This window comes from Hemiscyllium ocellatum, chromosome 6, assembly GCF_020745735.1.
Source record: "Hemiscyllium ocellatum isolate sHemOce1 chromosome 6, sHemOce1.pat.X.cur, whole genome shotgun sequence".
Taxonomy (NCBI): Eukaryota; Metazoa; Chordata; class Chondrichthyes; order Orectolobiformes; family Hemiscylliidae; genus Hemiscyllium; species Hemiscyllium ocellatum.
In genome coordinates, this window is record NC_083406.1 from 75715485 (window position 1) to 75727895 (window position 12411).

A 12411-nucleotide genomic window follows, 5' to 3' on the forward strand; every position below is an offset into this window, starting at 1 on the left:
ACTATCAACAGAATTCTGAGTATGTCACCATTTTATCCTACATTGAAACACAATTCCAAAGAAACAAAATATCGTGTTTATAATGATATATTCACTAAATAAAACATCCTTCCTGCCTCAGTGAAACCACCTTGAAAATAATTGAGAAGTGTAGGAAAAATGTGACTTATAATTAGAACTAGATGTAAACCAATGACATTGAAATGTAAGTTGACAAGATTATCTAAGGGTTTCATCAATTGAATATTCTGTAACAGGGACCCAAAGAATATTTAGAACAAGCTCATCATATTTGTGATGTAAAAGAAACTTTCTTCTCCTGAAAACATTGACTCCAGCTGACATACAGTTCCATGTGCACTCTCCTCTGGCATCTTAACTGGCCATTACTCATACTGTGTTTTGAGCGAGCCTACTTCTATTAATTGAATAATAAACCCACAAGTTAAATTGTGAGATTTACTTCTCACCCACACACCCCTCCCCCCTCCCCCGATTCACAAGAGGCATTGGAATTCCTGAGAACATGGAATATGTGACGAAAGGTTAGCCATTACCAATAGGGTTCACCTGGATGTTTTGATTTTCTTCTTTTTCGATCCATTGCAAATGATATCAGCTGCCAGAAAATAAAGTCAGGTTCCTTCACGTGAAAGAGTGTGATATGTGGTTTGCTAGTCCACAGCTCCCCCTTGTTATCCTTTATTTGCTCAAGAAAGAGAGAACATCAAGACCCCTGTATCAATTCTCTCAGTAATATACTGATTATTGCTCATTCACTCTCAAGAGCCAATTCAGAAACATCCATGATATAGTTGAGAGAGAGGAACACACATGAACCAGAACACAAGTAAACAGATGTAGCTGGAGGATGGAGCATGAGAAGACACATTTTTCAAATAAAGGCTATTTGTTCATAGGAAATGGGTATCACAGGCTAGAACATCATTATTGTCCATCTTGAATTTTCTTGGAAAGGGAGGTGGTAAGCTGCCTAATTGAACCACTGTAGTCTTTTCGGCGTAGGTAGACCCATCGTGCTGTTGGATGGAGATCCAGGATTCTGACTGAGTGACACAGGAAGAATGGCGATTTAGTTCCAAGTCAGAGTGGTGAGTGGCTTGGATGGGAAATTGCAGTGGTGTTGGCAAGCACTTGCTACCCTTCGTCCTTCTGGGTTTGGAATGTGCAGATAACTGAGCCTTCATGAGTTACTGGAGGACCTGAGTGACACTGTTGCCTCTGTACATTGATGGTAGAGAGCTTGAATGTCAAGAGTGGTGGGTGAGGTGCAATTATATGGATTGCTTTCTTCTGCATGATGTTTAGATTCCTTTGTGTTGCTGGAGCAACGCCCATCTAGGCAAATGGAGATAATTCCATCACACTCTTGACATGTGCTTTGTAAATGCTGGACAGGCTTTTGGAGTCAGGTGTCATAGAATCATAGAGATGTGCAGCACAGAAACAGATCCTTTTGTCCAACTCGTCCATGCTGACCAGATATCTTAACCTAATCTAGTCCCATTTGCCAGCATCTGGCCCATATCCCTCTAAATCTTTCCCATTCATATAGCCATTCAGATGCCTTTTAAATGTTGCAATTGTATCAGCCTCCACCACTTCCTCTGGCAGCTCATTCCATACACGTACCACATGCGTGAAAAAGTTGCCCCTTAGATCCCTTTTATATTTTTTCCCTTTCACCCTACGCCTATGCCCTCTAGTTCTGGACTCCCTCACCCCGGGGAAAAGACTTCATCTATTTATCCTATCCATGCCCCTCATGATTTTATTAATCTCTATGAAGTCACCTCATCCTTCGATGCTCCAGGGAAAACAACCCCAGCCTAGTCAGCCTTTGCCTATAGCTCAAATCCTCCAACCATGGCAATATCCTTGTAAATCTTTTCTGAACCCTTTTACGTTTCACAACATCCTTCTGATAGGAAGGAAGGAGACCAGACTGCACACAATATTCCAAAAGTGGCCTAACAACATCCTGTATATCTGCAACAAGACCTCCCAACTCCTATACTCAATGCTCTGACCAATAAAAGAAAGCATACCAAATGCCTTCTTCACTATAACCTCTGACTGCTCTTGTGGCCACAGTATTTATGGAACTGGACCAGTTCAATTTCTAGTTCATGAGATAATTGCAACTTGGATAAATAGTATGATGGTCCAGATTTCACGTCTCTTGCTTGTAGATCAATAAAGCTACATGGAAGAATGTAGGATTATCTTCAGCATTTGTCTAAGAGATAGCATGTTTACTGGAGGACTACACACGCTCAGGATTTCCATAACTTAAAACGATAGTTGCCCAGCTCAGCAATCCATCTGGGGGTAATTAACCACTCCTTTCAGAAATCTGGTCTTAGCATCTGCTTATAGAAATGTGATTGTAATGTGATACTTCACTCTCACATCATGGTTACCCCTGACCCACAATAAAATATACTTCTGATCAGTTCCTTCCCATTATAACTCCACTCCCTCCTCAACTTTACGTAAAATAAGCACAGGTCTCTGTAGAGACACAGCATGAACCAAACAGATCACCCAATTAATGTTAAGTCTGGCCCAGGATACAGACCTGAGTTTACACACAGGCATCAAATGCAGAGTTGTGAAAATTTCCAGCTCCATAGAATTTTCAAACAGTCTGTCCAGTTGTAAGATTTTTGTTGATGAAGCATGGCGCTGGAAAAAGCACAGCAGGTAAGGCAGTATCCGAGGAGCAAGAGAGTCGACATTTTGGTCAGGACCCTTCTTCAGGAGTGGGGAGTAGGAAAAGGGCTGAATAATAAATTGGGGAGAGGTGGCTAAGGGGAAGGTGGGCTATAGGTGGGCGAAAATAGGAGGTGACAGTGATAGATTGGTGGGAAGGGTGCAGTGGATAAGTGGGAAGCAAGATGAACAGGTACGTCAGGTCAAAAGGTGGATCTGATTCAGAGGATTGGATCTGGGATGGGGTGGGCAGAGGGGAGGTTTGGAAACTGACGAATTCAATGTTCATGCAATATGGTTGTAGGTTCCTGAGGCAGAAGATGAGGTATTCCTTCTCCAGTTTGATGGTGGTCTTGTGTAGGCAGTGAAGGAGGCATCCCATATTCCCAATTCCTCCACCTCCACTGTATCTGAGGACCAGTTCCACCACAGAACACACCACATGACCTCCTTCTTTAGAGACTGCAATTTCCCTTCCCACGTGGTTAAAGATGCCCTCCAACGCATCTCGTCCACATCCTGCACCTCCGCCCTCAGACCCCACCCCTCCAACCATAACAAGGACAGAACGCCCCGGTGTTCACCTTCCACCCTACAAACCTTCGCATAAACCAAATCATCTGCTGACATTTCTGCCACCTCCAAAAAGACCCCACCACCAGGGATATATTTCCCTTCCCACCCCTTTCCGCCTTCCGCAAAGACCGTTCCCTCCATGTACCTGGTCAGGCCCACACCCCCCTACAACCCACCCTCCTATCCTGGCACTTTCCCCTGCCACCGCAGGAACTGTAAAACCTGCGCCCACACCTCCTCCCTCACCTCCATCCAAGCCCTAAAGGAGCCTTCCACATCCATCAAAGTTTTACCTGCACATCCACTAATATCATTTATTGTATCCGTTGCTCCCGATGCGGTCTCCTCTACATTGGAGAGACTGGGCGCCTCCTAGCAGAGTGCTTTGGGAACATCTCCAGGACACCCACACCAATCAACCACACCGCCCCGTGGCCCAACATTTCAACTCCCCCTCCCACTCTGCCGAGACACGGAGGTCCTGGGCCTCCTTCACCACCGTTCCCTCACCACCAGATGCCTGGAGGAAGAACGCCTCATCTTCCACCTCGGAACACTTCAACTCGAGGGCATCAATGTGGACTTCAACAGTTTTCTCATTTCCCCTTCCCCCACCTCACCCTAGTTCCAAACTTCCAGCTCAGCACTATCCCCATGACTTGTCAGGACTTGTCCTACCTGCCTATCTCCTTTTCCACCTATCCACTCCACACTCTCCTCCCTGACCTATCACCTTCACCCCCTCCCTCACTCACCCATTGTACTCTATGCTACTTTCTCCCCACCCCCACCCTTCTCTAGCTTATCTCTCCACGCTTCAGGCTCATCGCCTTTATTCCTGATGAAGGACTTTTGCCCGAAACGTCAATTTCGCTGCACCTTGGATGCTGCCTGATCTGCTGTGCTCTTCCAGCACCACTTATCCAGAATCTGGTTTCCAGCATCTGCAGTCATTGTTTTTAACCTCAGAATGGATATGTCCTCTGGGGACTGGGAGGGGGAGTTCAAGTGGATGGCCATGGGAAGGTGGGGGTAGGTTTGTGCGTATGAACCAGAGATGTTCCCTGAACCATTCAGTGAGTTTGCATTTGATCTCGCCGATGTTCAATTACTTCAGCAGCTTACCATTCTTGTTAAGGCTTTGAATGGCTTTCAGCAGTGCATTAATGTGCACAATGGAAGATTGATAGTGTTTATTAGTAATAGAGATGTAGAGATCAAAAGTATGGCTCCTACATTCAGGGTGGCTTGTAACCAGGGACAGTTGTTCTTAACCATTCCTTCAGGCTGTTGCTCTTTCTCCTGGTCTGAATGTGGTTCAGAATCCTTTTAATTACATTTTCAGTATTGAGTGCTATACATCCCAAATGCAGCCTTACCACACTGCCTTCAATTATTCTTCCTCCTTTTCTTTCCAGGAGCAAAGGTAACAAGGAATCTCCAATTGAAATTAAGCCAATCTTAAATTATTCTTTGCAGATTGGGAAATTTTTCACACTTCCATACTTCACTGACAGTCAAAAGATAAACTACAGTCAGTTGCAGTTCATTGCTGAAAACATTAGAGTTGAAAAGAAAGTTATTCTTGCCTCTTCTTCAACACACTGTCACTCATGAATATCATTCATACTTTTTTTTTTCTCCATATATCCTAGTCATCTTCCTCAAACTAAACAAATGAAAGTATTACCCAAATCCATGAATGCTTTGGCACTTCCTGACAGATCTTTATCTCATTGCTTTATAAATCAGACATTTCCTTCTCTCAATCCTCATTTAGCGAATGACTGCCTCAGTCCCCAGCTACTCTCATCATCCTGTCACATGTGACCATTATTGCAGTGAAGATAAAAACAATCAAATTCGATCCGACAGAGATTTAAAATAGAAGCCACAATGGAAATAATACTGATCAGTTTTCATTCACATCCTTACGCTTTTAAAAAGTTAGAACACAGTTTAAAAGTAAGCTATTAGGGCAGTGAAAATTAGGGATTTTAGTTTGAAAGCATGCTAGCAGAAAAATTATTATTCTCTCACTTCTGCTTCAACTTACGCTAGTGCCAAATTATTGTATCCTGACAATTTATGATGCAGGTTTTCAAATGGTTAACATCTTAGATAGCAAATATTTTTACATTTTGATTCATGTCTAACTGCTGATTTTCCTCCAGTATGTCGTCAAGTTGTAATTTTTCAAGAGTGACCTTGGCCAGCAAGTTGTGGCAAGTTATATCAATACAGCTCCACTGGATCCTGCCATTATCTGACTTTTAGTAAAAAAGGGCTGGATTGAAATGAGCAATGAGAAGTCTCACTGATTTTTCTCTTTAGAGTCTGAATCACCAAGTTCAATTATTTTGGTCTAATGCTGTCCTGACAAAATCAATTAATTCAGACTGGGGATTGAATGAGTATAATACCCAACTATGAGCCATCAGCAAATCTTAGAAGATACTTCTTAAGATAAGATTTCTTATGTGAGTGTATAGAGTAATTTGTTAGGTGGGTCAATGGACTAAGGGAGAGATGGTGGAGGGTGTAATGGAAAAAGTATGGAACAGAAAGGGAGTACAGAACAGTGGGTGAGGATGGTGGAAAGAGAGGAGAGAGGGTTAGAAGAATAGTGCATGCCCGATAGGAGAGTTAGGAAAGTGGGTAAGGTTGTGTCTTGTGAGGAGGATTCAGGAGGTTTCAAGGTGGTTTAAACAAGTTGAGCGAGTGGACAAACTCTTGACAGATGAAGTACAGTGTGAGTAAGTGTGAAATTGTACACTTCAATATGAAAAACAGAAAGGAAGAGTATTATTTAAAGTGTGATATGTTGAGAAGCGTAGATGTACAAAGGCATCTGGGCATTCTTGTACATCAGTCAATGCAAGTAGACAGAAAGATGCAGTAAGTCATTTGGAAGGCAAATGGATTATTGGCCTTCATTGCAAGACAATTTGAGTTCAGAAGTAAGGATATCTTTCTGCAGCTATTCTGCAGCCTTGGTGAGACCACATATAGAATATTACATGCAGTTTTGGTTTCCCTACCTAAGAAAGGATATACTCAGTTCACTAAGCTCATAATGGGAAAGACAGACTGACCAATGAGGACAGAGTTGTTTTACCTGGGCCCGTATTCACTGGAATTTAGCTGAATAGGAGGGGAATTGACTGAAATGTATAAAATTTTAATAGTCTGGTCAGACTAAATGTAGAGAGGATTCTTTCCCTAGTTCAGGGGTCTAGAACTAGGGGATGCAGTCCCAGAATACAGGGTAGACTATTTAGGACTGAGATGAGGTAACGTTTCTTCACTTAAAGGACAGTGAACCTGTGGAATTCTCTACCATACAAGGTAGTGAAGGCCAAGACACTGAATAATTTTGAGGAAGAGATACATACAATTTTAGACTTTAAAGGCATCAAGGGGTATGAACAGAAAGTGGAAAAAAGGTATTGAGGTTGAGGATCAGCTATGATTATGTTTAATGGTCAAGAGGATCAAAGAATTGAATGGCCTACTTTTGCTTCTGGTCTGTACGTTTCTATGTTAAAGGACTGGGAGAAAGTGAGAGAGAGCATCGAGGGAAGATAAGAGAGGAATTGAAAGGGTGGTGAAGTGATGTATTGGAGAGGGAAATGGTTAGAAGAAATAGCTGAGATAGGAAAGGGAAACTTTAGGTAAATGTTGACATTTTAAATGGTTTTTATTACCATCCTGGCATGTGCACTTTAAATACATTGAAATAGAATCTTACAATTATATTGATTCTAATGTGAAATAATTTCTGACCTTTGGTTTTCCGTTGATGGTGAAAGGTTCTGCCACGAAATCCAGTTGTTGCCTGAAAGATATTGTTCAAGTCTTCTTCCCAGAATTCTGGATCTAAATGCCTCAGAAGCTCTTCTATTGTCTCAAATCCAGCAATTGCCTCATCCAAGGACTCCACAGTCAGTGGTGAGGCAGTAGATGCTGAGCCATGCCATTGTGGCCCCTGTATTGTGGAGTACAATCAAAGAATATTAAAGTATACCAACATCATTATCTAGTTTCAAAACCGATAGCAGCCTGTCTAGCTATAGAATACTCTCTTGTGTCAAAAGGTCTCAGTAGTTCACACAATGATTTATTTTGAAGTTCGGCAAATGGTTGTTCCCTAACTCTAAATGTTCTAACATGCGAGATACACAACGCAGCAACAACATTTGTGTTCCGATAATTACTACCAATGTACTTATTGATCAGTTAATCACTGTTGGCAAAGTCTGTGGGCCAATACTTGGCAATGAACCATGCATACTTAAATCCATCTTTTCAAAAATATATCATCATAGTCATAAACTTACAGGTTTGCACTCAAGTAAAGAACAAAACACCAAAATAAACTCCTGTAAAATCTTGAAGAAGGATTGTTTGCATTTGTAATTTCATTGATACAATATGATGCCTCTAAATTGATCAGCAAGGTTAAGAGCAGTCGGAAAACATACACAATTAATTAGCGGGTGTTTTGGAAGGAGGCCAGTCTTTTTTAATGATGTGGAGGTACCAGTGTTGGACTAGGGGGGACAAAGTTAAAAATCACCCAACACCAGGTTATAGTCCAATAGGTTTAGCTGGAAGTGCTAGCTTTTGGAGCACTGCTCCTTCATTAGGTAGCAATGGGAAAGCATGTACTTTCAAATAAACCTATTGAACTATAAACTGATGTGATTTTTAACTTAGTCATTTTTTAACAAGTAAAAAATGTTGCCTGTGGAAAACTGTTAATGGTCCATCTTTCTTGGAAAAACAAATAATTAGCAGTGTATTCTTATATCATAACCAGGGCTCATTATACCAGTGCATTTCTTTTTTGGAAATGTTAGAATAGGTAGTTCCCATTAAACCAGCATTTTGAAGCCTGCAGCTATTTGCATGAAAACACGAACAATACTCTATCCGTAAATACCTTTGAATTTAGATTATTAATTCACAACAGCCTCATGGTGTGAGAAATTCCCAAATGTCTTGGACAGCTTCTCCACTTGACCTCACTCAATATTGGAATGATTTCACAATGATCGATGTTCAAAATGGCCTGCAATCTATTTCTATTTTGTACACGGGTTGAGCTGATAACGCTTCAGTGAATCACGCTGTAAAACTGCCTTGTAAAAATCTACGTTACAAAGTGGATGAGATGAACAGCAGTGACTTTGCCACACACGTTGCAGTAGTTCAGTGTATGAATGGTGAAGTACCGAATTAAGATCAATAATTCTTCTGCAGCTATATATGTGGATTGCATTCTTCATGAGCCCCATTATCTTGGATTTATATCTTAACCTTTTCTAGAAGACATTTGTGTTGATATTATTCCTGAGTTAAAGGCTAGTTAAATACAATTTAAATTGTTAGCTACTCTGAGGGAAAGTATTCATTCAAATTAGTGCAAAATATTCAAAATAACCAGGGAGTACTACCCAGAACTAGGAAAGCTTTAGTTTAATTATATTTTCAAATTTCGATTAAGAATTTTAAAAAATCTGAAAAACACAGGTATTTTGATTTGGTCTACTCATTGTAACGTGTATTGTTGGAAAACTACAGTGAAAAGTGTTGTATAGTGTTGCTATGTCATCCTGAAACACAAAAAATAAACCAAAACATAGAATATAACAGCAGAAAAGTTAGGAAATAAAGAAAACGTATTCAACTTTCCAGTCCTTCTTGCTAAGTACTCCGCCATGGGCCGAGTGGCCAGACTCGAGCACTGCCACCACTGGAACGGAGTTCACCATCTTCGGTGCCATCTCACCTCCACCAACACCCTCAACACTGTGAGTCCTCGCTGGGCCTCACCAATGTGCACACAGTCGATGCCGCCCAGTACCACCCCAACTCGATTCCACCACCTCCATGAGTCTGCTTCAGGTCCCACTTCGCCGACACAGCACCTGTTGATGCTGCCGGGTCTTATACTCGGCGCAAATTCACCCCCACTGTCACCTCCATGATTCTGTGCTGGATGCAGAAGCTGTTGGGAACCCAAACCCTCCCTTGGGCACCATTGCCATGAGTCCATGTTGCTAGGTCCACTCGCTGCTGATGCTGTCACTGCAAGCAAGCTCTTCATCATCAGGCAAGTACAATAAAATGAAAGAGAAAAAAAAGAGCGAGGAGACTGAAAAAAGGAAAAGAATCGAACAAAAGAAGTGGACGAGTCCCGGGCTTGGAAGCCCTATTCCACCACCATCTTTTACATGTGTTTCAACATGTTCTGAACTATAATGTTTTGTACAATAATCCTACAATTTTGTTGCTGTTGAATGCATTCTTCTTGTGCATTCTGGGGAATGTATCATCGCTATGCTAGACTGTCCTTTATAAATGCTACAAAACTAAAGTTCTGTCGATATGCCAACTCCATCACAGGCTTAATTGACATTAATGAAGTTAGAAGGTAGCATTTCATTTTCATTGAAATGACGTACACAAGTTTGTTGCTCCCACTCTAGAAAACTAGGTTGTCCAGCAAAACCTAGCCTCTTTATGGGGTGTGAATGATAACTGTGTTGGAAAGGTGGAAAATGGAAATTAGAGTAAAGAGTAGAGTAGCTATTAATTTGTTCCTTCAGGACCGAGGGTGCTACATGGACAGTACAATCTACACACTGGAACAAGGCATAAAGTGCATAGGAAGTGCAAAATATGCAAGTTACAATGTAATAGAAGAATGATAAATAACAGACATTTTTCTAGCAGCAATTCAATATCGTGCAAAGAATTTCAGATGGTGAAGAGTCCGATCATACTGTGTTAAGGAGCCTGATGGCTTGGGGGAAGAAACTGTCGCACAGTCTGGTCATGAGAGACTGAATGTTCTGCTATCTTCTGTCAGATGGCAGGAGGGAGAAGAATTTGAGTGAGTGGTGTGTGGGGTCTTCCACAGTACTCTTAGCCTTTTGGATGCAGCATGTGTTGTAATTCTGTAGTGGCCTTCTGTACTGGTGATGAAGGAGAATCAAATGGCAAATTAAACCAGCCCTTTATTGCATTTAATGATGAGAAAATAGTGCATGGCATCTGCCTATTTTCTGAATGAATAATGCCTCATATGGGGAAAAGTTAAAAAGCAGAAACATGGTACAAAATGTAATAATGTCTCTTCAAGGCTGGGATAAGATAAATTACAATGAGCAATGTCAGACAAGTTCAACAAATATTTTGTATCTGTCTTCAAAGCAGAAGACACAAAAAGCTACCAAACATGGTGCCAATCCAAGTGCTAATGAGATTGAGGAATTTGAAGCAGGAGAGGAAAGGCATTAGACAAATTAATGAGACTTAAAGCTAATACCTTAGTTGTAATAGCTTGTTTCCTATGTGATAAAAGAGGTGCTGGATAGTGCTTTTATGATCTCCCAAAATTTGCCACATTCTAGAATTGCTCCCTATGGATTAAAATGCTACCACAATAATCCTGGTATTCAAGAAAGACAGCTGAGAGAAAACCAGAAATTAGAAGCCCATTAGCCTGGTATCACCCATTGGGAAAATGCAGTGATCTAATATTCGATAGGTATTAAGATTAAGCAAAATGCTTTGTGATTTTAAGCAAGCATGGTGTTATGAAATAAAAATCATGCCTGATAATTCTATTAGAGTTTTTTGAGGAAGTAATTGGCAATGTAAATAAAAGACAACCAGTGGATGTCACATACTTGGGTTTTCAAAGGCATGGGATAAACTTGGATTCAGAATTATGTACTGCGAAATCTATTTCAAATCTATTTTGTTTTATTGCCTTGGTATACCACAAAACAGCTTCAATGGGCAAATAGCCTTTTCTGACATAATTAACCTATGATGGAACATGCTTCTATGTGAAGATGGGACTTTGCTTTCACAAGGTCTGTTTAATGGTCACTTCTAGCATAGACAGATACAATTACAACAGGTAAACTGGTGATAGTGAGGTCAAAATCAAATACAAAAACAGAAGTTGGTAGGGAAACTCAGCAAGTCTGGCAGCATCTGTGGAGAGAAAGGATAGTTAATGTTTCAGATCTAGTGACTCTTCTTCAGAACTTCAGAACAAGATCAAGTTTTTTCCCCTCTTGTTGGTTCTCTCACTACTTGTCACAGGCCAACTGGTAAATAAAGACAGGGGATATATCAAGCTGGTCAGTAGCAGAAGGTTTCCTTGTCCATTTCTGGCCTAATGCCATGAGACTTCTTGGGGTTCTGATCAACGTTGAGGACCCCCGGACCACTTCCTCCTGACTGTAGATCACTGTGCTACACCTCAGGGATGGCAATGGTGAAGGAGGAGACTGGGGCATTGAATGTAATGGTTCAGTGAGAATAAATGTGAAAGTATTTTTGTAGCTTTTGGTGCTAACTGTTGGTGAGGAAGAATTTGCAGGTTAAATTTGACAGGATTGCTTTTGACATTTTTGATGTCTATGTTGATGTTGTCCATTTTCATTTAATGCAACTTTTTTATAGATATTTGATACAGTTAAATGTTTTGCTTGGCCATTTCAGAAGACTATTAAGAATCACTCACATTGGTGCAGGCCTAAAGATAGCAGCAGGCTAAGAAAGATATAACGATCGGTTTAGAATTGACAAATGAAAGTGCACTGAACATGGTGAGTAAAGTTGGTGAGCTATAAGTCCTAACAGCAATGCGAGAATAACTTATAATGGTGAAGGCCGGGCACTTAATATATGCAAATAAAAATAGGTAAGATGCGGAAAAAGGGAGGTGGGATGTCAGCACAGGTCAGGGAAAACATAATGGTGCTGGGTAAAAGGATACCCTTAGGGAGTAAGAACACAAATTATTTGGTTCATGTGGAGAAACAAAAATGATGTTATGCTATCAGGGATGTTTTGTATCCTGCAAATTGTGGGAATGATAATACAGGAGAAAATCAACAGGGTGATTACAGATAGACAAGAACATAAAATGGTGATATTGAGAGACTTTAATGATTAAATCTTGACTGGAATAATGTTAGGGAAAAGGGATGGGATGGGGGAAAGGAACTCTTGAACTGTGTTCAGGAGAACTTTCTTGACCAGTTGGGCTGGGGACATTTCTGGACCTAATGC

At 40.9% G+C, this 12411-nt stretch overlaps 1 protein-coding gene across 3 annotated transcripts in view; it reads right to left on the minus strand.

Moving 5' to 3' along the window:
* Window positions 1-12411, minus strand: part of pdgfd (platelet derived growth factor d) — a 180012-nt gene that overhangs the window by 33478 nt on the left and 134123 nt on the right. For all 3 annotated transcript variants that reach the window (XM_060826050.1, XM_060826052.1, XM_060826051.1), the window contains one exon: window positions 7099-7300. In XM_060826050.1, coding sequence (XP_060682033.1) covers window positions 7099-7300 — 202 coding nt within the window. The remainder of the gene's footprint in view (window positions 1-7098; window positions 7301-12411) is intronic.